The 15,708-nt window shown below is 39.1% G+C and overlaps 1 protein-coding gene across 1 annotated transcript; it reads right to left on the bottom strand.

Moving 5' to 3' along the window:
- Positions 1–667: 667 nt before the first annotated feature.
- Positions 668–6,515, bottom strand: fam210a (family with sequence similarity 210 member A). Its single transcript, XM_022753652.1, has 4 exons — positions 6,321–6,515; positions 3,300–3,778; positions 2,734–2,845; positions 668–2,059 (listed from the first exon to the last, which is right to left on the bottom strand). The coding sequence occupies exons 2-4, from the start codon at positions 3,722–3,724 to the stop codon at positions 1,745–1,747; spliced, it is 852 nt and encodes a 283-aa protein (XP_022609373.1). The 5' UTR covers positions 3,725–3,778; positions 6,321–6,515; the 3' UTR covers positions 668–1,744.
- Between the last annotated feature and the right edge of the window lie 9,193 nt (positions 6,516–15,708).

Raw genomic sequence — 15,708 nt, 5'->3', positions numbered from 1 at the left:
TGTCTATCTCTCACTGTACTGTCTGATTAAAGACAAAAATGCCCCAAAATATAACCTTAAAAAAATCTGCTAGGATTAATATTTAGTTTAACATGATTTTCCCACATAAAAGTAAAAAAAAAATTTAAAAAAAGTCAAAACCTGGGTCTTAAGCTCATCTCCTCTTACTTCCTCATTGAGAAATGTGGATCAGGCCTTATGCCCCGCCCACCACCTGCTGGCTCCAGGTGGACAGGTGAAAGAGCAGAGAGTATCAAGATGGTTAGAGGAGGAAACATCAGAGAGACTCAGCCTCATGTTTGAGCCTCAGTCAGACCCAGACTCAGAGGAGGAGTCTGAGACCAGAACCAGAGACTAGCAGACGGTTCAGAGCGGTTAGCGTAGTTAGTTTGTTAGCTTGTAACTGGCAGTGGCTGACACAGTGTTGGTGGTTGTGCTAATGCTAACTTTCTCTCTGTACTGACAAGGTTTCTGGTTTATTTAGCCCCGCCCCCACAAGTTGACAGGATTGGTTTCTGAGGTTTGTGACGTATGAAACCGTCATTGGTTCACTACAGTTCAAAGTGGAAACACTGATTGTTTTACTCATAACAAGTCTTGTATTATATCATGTATGGATGTTAACAAGGTTAAAAACATGTTTTCATCAGAGGGGGTTCTTTAAATGTATCTACCATAAGCATCTGATCATCTTTCAGAAAGTACAATCACAAGTAGTCTTAGTTGTCTCATACGGCCTACAAACATGGCACACAAACTTTGATGATTAGCATTTCACTTTATTCAGTTGTGGGTTGAACCACACGTCTGTTTGAAATTCTGACAAGAGCATTTGTCTATTTACCAAAGTACCAAACACATTTCAGCTGGCAAAGTGGTACACTGTCAACACTTTACTATGTCCATGTGTAATAGTTTCCTCTGTTCATACAGACTACTGTATGTACTACACTGTATCCATTTACATGTAAGACTGACATAACTCATCACATGTAAACTGACTGCAGCCTCCAAACTGCATCTGATTTTGTCATTTCATACACAGCTTTCAGTCACTTCATTAAATGTTACAGACACCAAAATAAAGCCTCCACACCACTGTACCTCCATAATAGTTTTGGCTGTCAGATAAAAACACATTAGAAAACTTTTTTTCTTTCTCATTACATTAGAAAAGACACAAGGTGAGACCCGGTCTTCAGAAAGGCGTTGATAGTACACATAACCATAAGCTTCAAGTTGCAACCAGATGCATTAGTACAGCTCTCTCCCATACAGTCTTTAACTGTATACATCTTTTAATGCTGCTTTTACAAAGGCAAATGAAGCCTGGAGCTCTACCCCCCCCCATGTATATGGATGAAGTCTCCTGTATGAAGTCTCCTCTTTTAACAGCCAACAAAGAGTTAAAGTCCAGATCACTTGAGCCTGTGTAAATCCAGTCAGAGATGACTGAGCCAGGATGTAGCATTGGCAGCAGTCTGCTAAGCTGCTGTCTAGTCTACACTTACAGTGGATGGTGGCAGGGTTTGGACAACGAGGGATTGAATCTGACACTTAAATAGACAACAGGTGATAACTAGGATGTGAGGTGACATTTCAGGACAAAGATAGTGCAACGTCTCTCTCTTCTTTCCAAACAGTCTCTGAAGTGCTGTCTGTTACTTGCCCCCAATTCAATGATGACTTGTCAAGATTAAAACAGGATTATTTATCCAGGGGCGCCACCTGTAAATGTGATTTGCTAATCGTTTTTCTTTCTAAAAAACGATTTTCCCTCAGAGACTCTGTCTTTGGTTTCCTGCAGTTTCTCAGAAAACTTGTCCTTAGTCTCTTCCATTTTCTCAGAGATGCGCTCTTTTGTTTCCTCCATTTTCTCTGAAAATCTGCCCTTTGTCTCCTCCATCTTTTCTGTAAATTTCTCCTTTGTCTCCTCCATTTTATCCTGGATGTAGTCTTTAACTGGCGGCGGTGTGGATAAGTAGCCGTGCTTGCGGAGATACTGAACAGATAATGATGTGCCGCCCAGAGTTACCGTATATCTAGCAGGAGTAGCAATCTGTAAGAAAACAAAGAAAAAGACACTCAGTAGAGCGCAGTGAACTCCTGAATCCATCCCTCACGAATCACTCAGTAGATATACTGCACCTGCTTTTTCAAATGTAAACTGAGGCAGTGACACAAGCAAATCAAAGCTGCGTAAATTCAAAAAACCTGGCAGTGAGTGTGCTTTAAACTAACAAAATGATAAATGAGGAAATGAAGCCAAAGGGCTCTGCTCTAAAGGTCGACTCTAACGGTCTAAAGCGCATGGCACAAGTGCATTTAGGGCGTGTCCAAATCCTAATATAATGACAGAAAAAAAATGGTCAGGGGTTGTAGTCTTAATTAATCATGGGTGTGTTTTGGCATTAACGTGCAATAAACCAATCAGAGTGCCACCTGCCATTCGCTTTAACAGCCAGGCAGTGACAATTAACTTCAGACCAGGCGAAATTTCTTTCCACTGCCTGAAGATAGCAAGGCACCTGACCACACCTCATTTTAAGACCAGCACACTCATGGGTGCTCAGATCGGCACAAGTGTACTTGCTATTTAAAGAACCTGGGTGCTGGTCGGGAAAATGACAACCGTGTCGGTCTGAAACTGGCAAAGACACTTGCGGTTCATCAGGTGTCCCAGGCCCAAAATGTTTGAAAACAATAAACCCAGAGGATCCTGGATTAAATTACCTTGTACATGGCATACGCAGTCAGAGCGTAGCCGCTCGAAGAGTCTCTCAAAAGGCCAACTAATGACTCAGGTAGACCAATCATCTCCAGGAATGGCAGTACATTCACACCTCTGAGGGGAAGCAAAACATGAAGAGAAGAAAAGAGATTTAAAGTAGCCTCCAACACACATGCACACATACAGCTATGTTTGTGACCTGTCAGTGATATACCCTAACCTTATCCATCCTCAACCCTCACCCTAAACCTAACTGTAAACCCAACCCTTAACCCAAGTCTTAATCCTCAAACAGCTTTAACAAGCCTTAGACTTGTGGGGTCCAGCAAGTACCACAGACCCCCAGACGTATAGTGGGCTCCCAGTTTTCGGACCCCGCGAATGCACACATACACACACAGTTATTAAAATATTCTAGTTATACAAAACTGGTTCATTTGCATTTATTTCTGTACTGTACAATATTACTGATTATATTATCCAGTGACTGGGGAGGAGGGCCCACAAACAAAGCCCCCCTCCCCTTCTAGCAGTGTTCTGTCCCACCCCTGGTTGGAAGTAGACTCACTTCATAGCAGCATAATAGAAGGTTCCAAACCAGACAGAGGACGTCACCAGATGTACAGGGATCATCACCTTCCCATATTGTTTGAAGGTCTTCTTAAACCTCTGGAATAGGCCGATGGACTTGTCCTGCAAAGGGTCCACCTCTACAGCATCAGGCACAGTTTGCCCTTTCTGGACATCCTGTGATGGAGGTGTGGAGCTGGAGTGTGGTTCCTCTTGTGGGGGCTGGTGTTTTGGCTGATGTGCCGCCCTGCTGGAGGCTGAGGTTGAGAGCCAGTGGCGGCCTGTAGGTGGCGGTGGTGTCAGACGGAGGGCACAGCAACACAATGCTACTGTTGGCTCAGGGACAGTGACGCCCACCAGCAATGGGCGCACCACTGCCCTCCGCCACAGTGTCCCATGAGTTAGGATGTGCTGCATTATCATCTTCCTCTTCTCCTCCCCCTCCTGCTTTCTGCTGCTGTGATGTTCAACCACAGGCTGTGGAGTCAGACAAAAAAACAAAAACACTTTGTATAAACTCTCTAATGATTATATATTTGTTTTTGTCTAATGTGGCAACTATTCATTATTTTTGTTATCATTTTATCTGCCAATTATTTCCTTGATTCATCATTAATCATTTTTAATAATCACAATATAAAATAAAATATGTGATAATATAGTGCGATAGAAAATATCCATCAAAGTCATGTCTTTGAGCTGCTTGTTTGGTCCCACTAAGTATCCAAAATATTCTCTTTATTATCATGAAGGATTAAAGTGAGGTTTGAAATAATTAACACATTTAATTAAAAAGAAAAACTGTCCCAAAGAAAACCATCAAATGTTGATATTTGTGAACTAAAACGTGCCAAAAAACCCACTTTTATCTAAAAACACGACTTAGTGGTTGATTATTTAATCATCTGTCGATGGACTGATCTATTAACTGCCTAAACTTTTCAGCTCTATTCTCGCTCTTTAATTCACTCCAACTGATCAAGGTGTGAGGACGAGAACCAAATGGATCTTTTTGGAAAGTCATCTATGCCATGATGAGCACTCATAGAACACATGACTTTTAAGTTTTCCTTTGATGTTACCAAACTTGGCAAAATGAAAAAAAACAATAATACATATATTTTTTTAATCTACCCATAGCACTTCAGTAACACTTCTGGAATTGTTCAACTATTCATTTACTTCTATTAACTTTGCTAAATAACTTGAACACTGCAGTTGATCCATTTCTCTTTCTCACAGGCAGTAAAACATATTAGAAATACCTGCAGTCTACTGTGTGTGCATAAATCAGAGTGATGACTGGGTTGGTACTCTGAACTTTGCATGACCTGACTGTATCTATGGAGTGCAAACATGGCAGCACTTCAAGTGCAGTTTAAAATTAAGGACTTAATGTGGTCAGTGTCTAAACAATGTGTAGTCTATCCTCAATGTTGACATATTCACTTTGTTTAAACAGATTTCAAATGTTTATTCATTTTATCAATTATGACATTACCTCTGATCATTCAGAAGCCTGTATGCAACTTTTTATCTTTGGTTAGGTCACTCCTAAATCTGGACAGCTCACTTACGGAAAATGGAGAGTCATCACCAGAACAGCATACACTCAGGTGGTAGTTTATTAGGTACACCCAGCAAAAACTGATGGAGTCTAATAAAAGAGTACCGCATCATTTCCACCTTCATGTAGGTTATAATGTGCATTTTTACTGAAATTGTTATAGAAAGTTGTTAATTCACCTCTATGATAATTTTGAAGGATGTAGTTTGTGGTGCCTGAACTGTATTACATTATATAGAAAGGTGTTTCTGTTATTCAGCCTATCCTCACTGATATAAATGGGGTGGACAACACCAATCGGTATGACACAATACAATTCAACACAAACGTAAACTGTCTCTCTGAAACACTTTCAACACAAACTGAACATTATAATCTTCATGAAGCTAAGATTTATTTCAGGACAGTTGTATTAGACTGCATTGGTTTTAGTCAGGTGTGTAATGAACTGCCAGCTGAATAGTTTAATTTTTGACTAACTGTATTTCCTCTTTTTTTTTTTTTATCTTTCTCTATCTTTTTATTGTATTTTTATCCCCATGTTTTGCTTACTAACTTTAATGCAATGCCTTCATTGTCTTAATTATAATGTATTTGATCAATTCTTGCTACATTTATGTGTTACTATTATTCAGTGAAGTTAGCCTCTGTGTTATCTATGATAAACACTACTGAAACCACCAAACCAACAGTTTTACTGAGTAAAAACAGCCTTGACCTAAATTCCTTCATGCATAAGCTGTAACGTTATCTCCTTTTCATTCATTGATCACACGGGTTACATGGCAGATTGAAGGTCGTAAACATACCTTGTTTTATGATTGCACAAGCATAAGTGCGGCTCTTCCAGCAAAACAAGCGGGTGGGTCAGTTTCATGAAGTTCAATAATGTTCAAAAATTCCACTCAAATGACGTTTTAAAAGCTGTTGTAAACCCGCTGTTGCTAAAAAAAATACTGTGTGAAAGCAACACAGTAACACAGGAAGAAATTACATGCATCTTCAAAATAAAAGTACCCAGACAGACTGTAGGAAAAGCCGACAGTTGGAACTTGCCCCGGTTTACTTTAAAAGTTCAAACCGGAAGTCATAAGAATTCGTGTGCACTTTACGCAGATATCTGTTTTGGGCTAGTTGACTTTGACCAGTTTTGTCTGAAGGACAGGAAGGCAACTTTTAGTTCCCACGTTTCTGGGACACGGACTAACGGCAGGCAAAGTGAGCTTTTATCTAATTAAAGCAGACGGTGTTCCTTCTTTAGACAGGGACTGGCTGACGGGTTTGCTAAGGCCAGACTATGAAGTGCTGCCAACTTCGGCTCCTGACGCATGACGTTAGCTAATTAGCCGTTAGCTGGCTGCACTGCTAACCCACAGACATGCAACGGAAACAAGTACTCACCATATAAGTAAAACACACTAAAGCAGAGGGCAGAAAGCAGACGACACTTACCGTGGAAGTTACGTTATGAGCTCAAGTGAAAATCTTACTCTTCATCCTTGAGGGCCACGCGAAGGCGTCCGGGCTAGGAGTCGTTCAAGGACCACATTTATCGCAGCAGCAACACGGACTATGAGGAAAGCAGCATGTAACCCTTAACTGCGCAGAGAACCATGGGAAGTGTAGTTCACGGAAGTCCAGCTGTGAGCACGCCCCATAACGTGGAAATTTCAGTCAATTTATATTCTGAAATGTTTGAAGATGTCTGTCACTTAAATGATATATATTTGTCTTTTTTTTATTCATGCATTTGTTCTTTTTTATTATCATTATTATTATTATTTAATCTTTTTTGTTAAATTTTTATCTGTTTGTTTTATTTAAGAACTGATATGTCTGATTGTTTGTAAATTTTCCAATTTAAAAAAAGGGGAAAAAAGGAAATTAATCTCCCAGCACAATGGACATTAGCCTAATTCAACTGAGATTTTTAATTGTTTGAACTTTGATCAAACACACAAACGTCCCTAAAAGCATACAGGACTGTATGTGCATTATAACCATTCATACCACAGCACCCATACAAGATGGTACATACCATGCTGCCCTATTTCTGCATTACTTGAGTTCCACCAGCAGAGGGTGGTCTGCTCTCATTCTTGAAGCCAGATGCTTCTATTTATCTGGTCATGTACAGCAAAAAATGTAAAAATGTATGAAAGCAGAAAGTCCTATGTTTGGCTATGAATAGATTTTCCCAGTTGGGTCAATGTTGGGGTTTAGTCTAAAAATCCATTTTTGATTGAATGTATACTAGGCTCATTGTTTCAGCTTTATTGTAAATTAGCACCACCTGATGTGAATCTTATTGCAGAAATCATCACTGAAGGATTCAGAATGATGTTCATGGATACTCAGCCAGCATAGCAGATGCTTGTTGACAGAGGGGTTCAAATCAAGTCCTCCTTGTACAGGTGCATATACATGTATGTAAGGTGAAGCCCATTCTCAAGCTGGTTCTGTTCTGTAATGTTAATCACCTGCTACTGTTTGAAAATGGCAATAAAGTAATAGTTAAAAAAATAATCAAGTCCTCCAGTTGAGGAAAAGCCTCTCAGCACTAAACCTCCCTGAGATAGCTTAGCCATTTTCTCTGTGTATTTCTGTGCACAAATTTGTATGAGTCATATGTGTTTAAATGTGTAGCACACCTGAGGCCTGACCTACGAAGCAGGATTTGAGATTAACGTGGTAACTTCAGGTTTCACCCTGAGTTTTCAGGGTTATGACGATGGTTCACTTCTTATTAAGGTAAATCACCACGGTAACTTCTATGCTGAACTCCTGAAGTTTGAAGATCAGATCAAAACCTGTCAACAGTTCAACTACCGACCAATTGGATACCTGAAAAACCAGAGTCATCATCCTACAGGATCCTGACAGGGACAAAAGAGTTTAAAATAAAGTGACAAATAATAAACTGCAACAGACATTTTTATAGATCAGTGTGCGTCCACTGTGGTTATAACACAGGGCTTCTAACGAACAGAGATTTTATCACACTAAATAACTACATAATAACTTTTATAGCTTCATTGTAATTGAACAAAGATTCTTTAATCTCGACAGGATTCCTGACAGGGACAATGTTTTTACTCTTCTTCATTGCTGCAGCTCAGAATAACATGAGACTTTTGTGAGGAAATAAAAACTAAACCCTCTGTTGTCTTTTATTGTACAAGATTTCAGTCAGATTGACCTCATCAGACATGAACTACTTTCCTTCTGGCAGCAGAAACAGTCTGACGTTACTTGAACTTTATTTTTCTGCATCACATAAAGAGTTTGTATTGTACATACTATTTCAGGCCAATTTTAACTGTGCAAGTCATTGACTTTATAAACATTGAAGAGGCTGGAGGGGATTGTGATATGAAAGAATGCATACATTTTGTACAGCAGTGCAGCACCCAGGAATTACTCATACCATACAACACAAATGAAAGCCCTCTTGTTTCTGTTCTTCAGAACATAGGGACAAACGAATACACTCACTGAACACAGGAACACATGTGCTTATTACTGCCAGTATCCACTCAGCCAATCATCTGGCAGCAGTGCTGTGTATAGGGCAGGAACAAAGACATAGGTTTGGTCTCAACACTGGTAAAGACACAACAAACCTGCCACCCTTCCAAAACAAGCAGGACTTTTTAATGCTGTCAACAAAAAGGTTTAATAACATATAAGATCTGACTTTACATTCAGAAATGTATTTACATTTGAATAAAACTATGCAGTATCAGATCACAGACTAAAACTTTAAGAAATTATCCTGTGTTATAATAACTTACAAGTTAATATCAGAATAAATGAACTATAGTTACATTAAATGTAAGTAAGTAATTTACAATTAATACATAATACCATATATTTAATCACACTATCATTTTAAAAGCTCACCTGAAACCCCGAAGATGCACCTGTTTCCTCATCAGCCTGCTGCTGTGTTTCCAGCAGACAAAATAATTCATTAATGGCGACATTTTCATGGGATTTCTCAACAAAAATTCAACTCATGCTTTAATATATCCATTTTATTTTGTGTTTACACCTGCTAGCAACCTGAATGCTAGCCTACAGAAGACAGAAGCCATGCTTAGCTTGCTAGTTAACACTAGCTAACGGTTAAATAACATCAGTTGACATTTTTCCACAGTGGAAAGGCTGCTGACGTTGGTACAAGTGTGATATTCTCACATGACATGAGCCTCCAGATCAGCCAATCAATCGCTAGCATGACTAAATCAGTTGTCTTAGAGACATTGCCTCTTGGGAAACACATTGGAATGATTTATTAGGACTTCACTCCAAACAAGTGAATAAGTTCACTCAAATATTGGTAGGGACAATTGTGTCCTCCCAAAATATTGGTAGGGACATGTCCCTACCATTCATATGCAAACCTACACCCTTGGTCAGGAGCTTCAGCTAATGTTCACATCAAATATCAGAGAGGGGAAAAATTGGGAACTCAGTGACTTTGTGGCACGATTGCTGTGATTGTGATGATTGTTCCAGACGGGCTGATTTGAGTATTTTTGAAACAGACGATCTCCTGGGATTTTTATGCAAAACAGTCTAGAGTTTTTACTTAGAGTGGTGTGAAAAACAGAAAACATCCAGTGAGCAGCAGTTATTGGGATGTAAACGCCTGGTTGATGAGAGATCAGAGGAGAAGGTTACAGTAACTCAGATAACCTTTCTTTACAGCTGTGGTCTCGGAGTGAACAAAATATGGATCCTAGAGGGGAATGTACTACAATAGCAGAAAACCACATCGGGTTTCCACTTCCTGTCAGGCCAAGAACAGAAATCTGAGTGTGATAACCTGTTCCTTTTCTTTTAATCTGTATCACCTTGACAGGAGTCGCATGTTAAACAGTCCAAATCAAAACACTTCAGTCGCTCATTCTGTTGCCTTCATTTGATTTATTTACTCATCAAACAACATAATAAACATTTGTATTCTAACGTGAGGTCAAAGACTGTACTGATTACCCGTCTCTCACACGTTTCCAACATGTTTACCAAGACAAAAAACCAAACTCAGTCCCACCTCCTAATCATCATGATCATCTGATTGATCACAATGAATAATGGATTCAAAGATAAATCCAAAATAATTACTTAAAAATTTATTAGAAGGATTTACATCAGTTCAATAAATGGTCAAATTTGTGAAATTTGTGAAAATATCATTTACAAAATATACAAAAAATATACAAAAGGCTGCAGTGGACACAGGCTCATCAACACTGGAGAGACTGGAAAAACCTGGTCCGATGAATCTGGATTTCTGCTGAGGCAGCAGATGGTAGGGTCAGAGTTTGGTGTCAGCAGCATGAATCCACAGTCTGAGTGTTGTTGCTGACCATTCTCATCCCTTTACAGCCGCAACTTACCATCTTCTAATGGCTACTTCCAGCAGCATAATGCTCCATGTCACATAGCAAAAGTCGCCTCAAGCTGGTTTTATGAACATCACAATGAGCTCAGTGAACTTCAGTGACCCTTCCCAGTCACCGGATCTGAAGACAATAGAAAACCTTTGTGATTTGGAAGAATGGGAGATTCACAGCATGAATGTGCCGCTGGGAAATCAGCAGAAATGATGTGATGGCATGACATCAATATTTCAAAGGAATATTTCCAACATCTTGTCCATGAGACGTTTGAGAGCAAAGAGATCAAGGCTCTACACAGTATGTACTCCACAAGTCATGAAGAAGATAATTTGCTGTATACATCTACAGGAAGACCTTCAGAGCCACAAAGTCACTTCTATTTCATAATGAGCTGTAAAATCTATAACAGGCATGAAAAAACAACATTGAAGGTGGTGGTGTTGGCCCGCAGAACATCTACTGTGGAGCGCACATTCAAACACAGGATCCAGTAGCTGTTCTAATGATTTTCTTTCCACAGTTCAGGATGCTTAGGTCACTGGTTTAAATGATGAATGGATGGATGGATAGATGGATGATTTTTCTGTACATGAGATTAAAATACAAAAAGGAAAAATAAGTACAATTATATCAACTTCAAACGTCAGCACAATGATAAACTGAAGTAAATGAATCTGATGTTACACTTACTTTATTCATGCACCCACTATCTTCACTTTCAGGTATCAAACCTAGGTATCTAATAAAACATAATACAAATAAACAACAACAATAAAAGGCTTATCAAATAACTGCTATAACATTAGCCAAAATAAAATGACAAGGTTTGAAAAGTCCTTACTACAAGTCCAACTTACTGGTTCTTGGTTGTCTTTGTTCTCCTGGTTTGGAGGGAAAGGGCTTTGCAGAAAGATGGGTGGGGTTATATAACCTCTGCGTGTGGTTAATGAGTTGATAGGTGATTTGCAGGCAGCTATTTGCAGGGTATTATTCTTCAAATTCGACAAGGAATGTTATTGATTAGATTTTGGTGGTCAAAGATACAAAATGCAATTTTGGCCTCAATGTCTCTGTAAAACCTTGAGGGAATTTCTTCAAATTCATTTAAAACGTTGCTTCATCTAGACTTAAGGACAAACTGGTCAGAAATTGGTGGCTAAAGGTCAAAGTTCAAAGGTCAACGTTGCGGTGACCTCGCAAAACATGGTTTTGGCTTTGTGAATGCAGTATCTCTGTAACGCTTCAAAAAAACTTCGGCAAATTTGGTACAAATGTTCATTTGGACTCAAGGACAAACTGATTAGAGTTTGGTGGCTAAAGGTCAAAGGTCAAGCTCACGGTGACCTCAGAAAACAGTTTTTAGCCATAACTACAACAGAAATTATGACAAAATTTCACACAAATGTTTGATATTTTATGACCCTGGATAAACAGGGATGTAACCTGAAACTAGTCTGAGTGGCGGAGGCAGACAAGAAGGAGGTGATTCTAGTTTTACTTATAGATTGCATCCTGGGAAAAAAACTTCTTATTACATTCAAAGTAAATAGTAAATCACGACTCACAGCATCATGATGTTATATCAATGAAACAGTGTAGCAGTACAAAAGAGTTGTCACTCATGCCAAAACCCACATTTACTTTTAAGTGCTGCTGTTGGTCGAAAGCTGGATTTGAACTTTCTTTTGTCCATGCTGGAGAGGCAGTCTGAACCCGATCCGGCCTTTTGACACAGCAGATCAATGCACCTAATGACAACAGGATGCTCCACAGAATACAGAGACCAACTGCAAAACTTGTGTTGCTCTCAATAATATAAAAAGTATAGACCTGTTGTGGATGACAAGGACCAGGAGAGTGGTGTGTAATGCAGCGGTAAAATAATCATAATGATAAGCATAATCATACACCTCAGTGACCTGGACTTCCAACCCTACATCTCACAGCTCTGTCTGAGTTCCATCTCTATGTTTTATGCCCATGATGCGTCAACAAATAGCTGTCAGTGAAATCTTTCTGCATTACTCTCAATAACTTTTCACACATTGCAGTGGAGACGCTACTTGTTAATCAGTGTCATGTTCTTTTGTGGTGTGTAATGAGGGGTGATGCGATTACGCTCCAATGCTGCACTTGTTTTATCAGTCAGTGCTGGAGGCATGTTGTTTTGGGCTTGTCTGTTCGTCCGTCCGTCCGTCCGTCCGTCTGTTTGTACATATGTCCATCCCATTCTTGTGGACATGATATCTCAAAAAGGATTTTGGTGCTCAAAAGTCAAAGGTCAAATTCGCAGTGACCTCCCTTTTTTCTAATTTTGCCTGCTGTTACCAAGTTGCAGCAGCTATTTCCAACAATTACACTACATCCGGTTAAAAGGGAAGCTGGTGTATTTTCCTGGTGGCGTTAGTGAGGTGGGTGTTGACTAAAGAAGGTGATACACAATCTAAAAAGTGACACACTCTCAGCCTACCTCACAGAATTTTTTGGCCGTGTTTTGTGTGCAGACGTGATATTGTTGTCAAGGTTGCTCTGACAGTACAATGCTCCAATCAAAATGAATGTGTGAGCATCTGTCACCTCCTCTAAAACACCCTGCAGGAGGCCTTATACCATTTGTTTTAAAGTTGTTACATTCACCATTTGAGAGGGATTGTTCAGTGATACAAACCTTTGGAATACAACTGTTTCCATGGCATTTTCTGCTGCGTGAGTTAAATATTGAACCTTGTGGTTTTGTTTGATTTGCTTTTTTCTCTGCACCAGGCGTCTGCTTTCAGGCTGTTCACACTTATTAGTAACCACAATCAAGCAGTTTTATTATATGGAGTTGTGTGTCTGGCTGCCTACAGAAAATATCTACTTTCCTTTTACTTTCCTTTTAGTTCCCAGTCTTGCTGCTTTTCTCTATACAACATCAGAAAAACCAGGCCTTACCTCACTCAGTACTCCACCCATCTCTTGATCCAGGCAATGGTTATCTCTCTCCTCGACTACTGCAATGCTTTTTCTGGTGGGCCTCCCTTCATGCACAGTAAAACCCTTACAGAAGGTCCAGAATGCAGCAGCCCGTCTGGTCTTAGATCAGCCCAAAGGTTACATGTCACCTATTATCGACCTACACTGGCTACCGATGACTGCCTGAATCAAATTCAAGTCACTAATGCTGCCTTCAGAGTGGCTGTGTTCCTCCAAGGAATGTCATCTGGCATCAACATCCCTGCACACAAGACAGTCTCAGTCCAAACTGTTCAGGTCTGTGGTTCCCTGATGGTGGAACAAGCTACCGAATCCTATGAGAGCAGGGCCCCTCTAACACCTCTAACACCCTGACATGTTTAACTAGCACCTATTATGCACTTCTTTATTTTGATTTCCTTGCAAATATTAAACAGATGTAGCACTTACTACTTACACCAAGGTCTCCTACTGCACTGAGGCTTTAGTGATATCCCTCACTGGTAAATCACTTTGGACATCTGCCAAATAAGTAAATGTAAATGTAGTTCTGTTTTGGTCTCCACCAGCTCCTGAGAAAAATGTCTGACTCTTCAACAGTTAAATGCTGCACTTTGTTCACCAGCTAGTCCCTTACTGTGTCTGTGGTGCTGAGCACACACTGTACGATGCGTTCATCAGAGCGTCTTCACTGAAAATAGCTGCATGCCACTGAAACCAGGCTGGTGATGGCAGTGAGAGTGAAATAAAGCACTACAGTTACAAGCTTTAAAATCAAAACAATGAGCTGAAAGACGTTAAAACGCTGTGGAGATGAAGGGAACTGCAGAGTCCGATGGTAATTCTGGGTTTGTCACTTCAAGTCACATTTCACCAGAGGTGGACAGTAACACAGTTCATCTACTTGAGTACTGTACTTAAGTACATATTTACCAGTGTCTGTGCTTTACTTTAGTATTTTTTTTTTTTTTTAGAAAATTTTGACTTTGACTTCACTTAAAAGACAAATATTGTAGCTCTGACACCACTACATTTCTATGAAGTACTCTTATTTTGAAGCAGAGCTTTTAGTTAGTGGACTTGATCTTTTTTTATTTTGAAAATGTGATAGACCATACATTGTGTTCATCACAGTAAAAACCAATCACAGCCAGCTCCTCAGTCAGTCATGTTTGAACCTGCTGTCAGTGTCCTAATGATGGCGACGTTAGATAAAGACGAGGCAGAGGATTCTGATCTGAAGTCTGTGTTTGAAGGTTTAGAAACAAAGAAAGATTCATTTAGTTTGAAATGTTTGCTGTGTTTACCACGACCAGAATGCATCACTGAAGACTGATGAAAAAAGAAATATGAAACCAACAAAGGCTCCTTTTGCTGATTCAGTGTGTTTTCATGACCATTTGTATTGGCTTTGTATTATATTCTACAGTCTTTTTATTCTACAAGTTCTACAGTCAGTCAGTCAGTCAGTCAATATGTTTCAGGATTATCAGGTTCTGTAAATGCTGAACAATACAACAATATGTTGACATGAAAAGAATGTACTTTTGAAAAACAAGTACTGCAGTACTTTAACTCAAGTAAAAATCAACAACTACCACTTTCACTAGTATTGGAGTCATATCTGACCAGGAGGATCTATACTCTGACTCAATAATATTTATTAATGTAGCTTGAAAAAAAATAGAGTACTCAGGAAATGGAAACAAGACAGACAATCTTTGCTTCCTTACTGAATTAAGGATTCACAATGACCATACGCAAATGTGATATATATATATACATATATTGGATTTCCATATATGAAATATACATTTTTATTTTATAAGTACATTCAGTATATGTAAAATGATATATGAAACCTATTAGAAAATTGGAACAACTTCATATACTGACATATATATCTAGCCTATACAATATTTGCTGATATTGTAGACAGATGTTACATAAATATAACAATCCCACAGCCTGTCAGTATATGTTGATATTACTTACAGTAGGGTCCAAAAGTCTGAGACCACTTTCCCAGAATGTGAAGTTAGATATGTTTAAAATTAATGAGAAATGAATAAGAAAAAAGTATATAGATTTTTTTAACATGTATGTTGTAATTTTCCCTGCATTTCTTTAGTAGTAATTGTGATAAAGATACATTCTGAGTGGGACGGTTTACAGTTGAAAAACAAACTGAGACACAGAGACACAGTTTCTCTCTGATGTTAAACGTACAGTGTATGTGCCATTCCTGTACTGTAATAGAAAGCATGAATAAAGTCAGAGGCCTTGTGATATGAGGGTGATTGCTCTTTCTTTATGCCTGAAAATCGATTTAGCTTTATGGGAGCATAGTTTTCATTTCATGTTTATTAGCTGCTCGTGTCAGCTGAAGACAGATGATCCATTTCATTGTGTGATATAATGTCCTGTGAATACGAGGCTCAATACTTCATTGTTTCTGCTCCAACCTCTATTTAGTC

Source organism: Seriola dumerili, unplaced genomic scaffold (assembly GCF_002260705.1).
Source record: "Seriola dumerili isolate Sdu_G_001 unplaced genomic scaffold, Sdu_1.0 BDQW01000191.1, whole genome shotgun sequence".
In the NCBI taxonomy this organism is placed as follows: domain Eukaryota; kingdom Metazoa; phylum Chordata; class Actinopteri; order Carangiformes; family Carangidae; genus Seriola; species Seriola dumerili.
This window is presented reverse-complemented; position numbering and strand designations above follow the sequence as displayed.

Coding starts and splice junctions, on each gene's coding strand:
- fam210a (XM_022753652.1), bottom strand. CDS start 3,724: ATGATAATGCAGCACATCCTAACTCATGGGACACTGTGGCGGAGGGCA. Junction 2,846..3,299: donor TTCTATTATGCTGCTATGAA/GTGAGTCTACTT, acceptor GCTTCCCCTCAG/AGGTGTGAATGTACTGCCAT. Junction 2,060..2,733: donor CTGCGTATGCCATGTACAAG/GTAATTTAATCC, acceptor GTTTTCTTACAG/ATTGCTACTCCTGCTAGATA.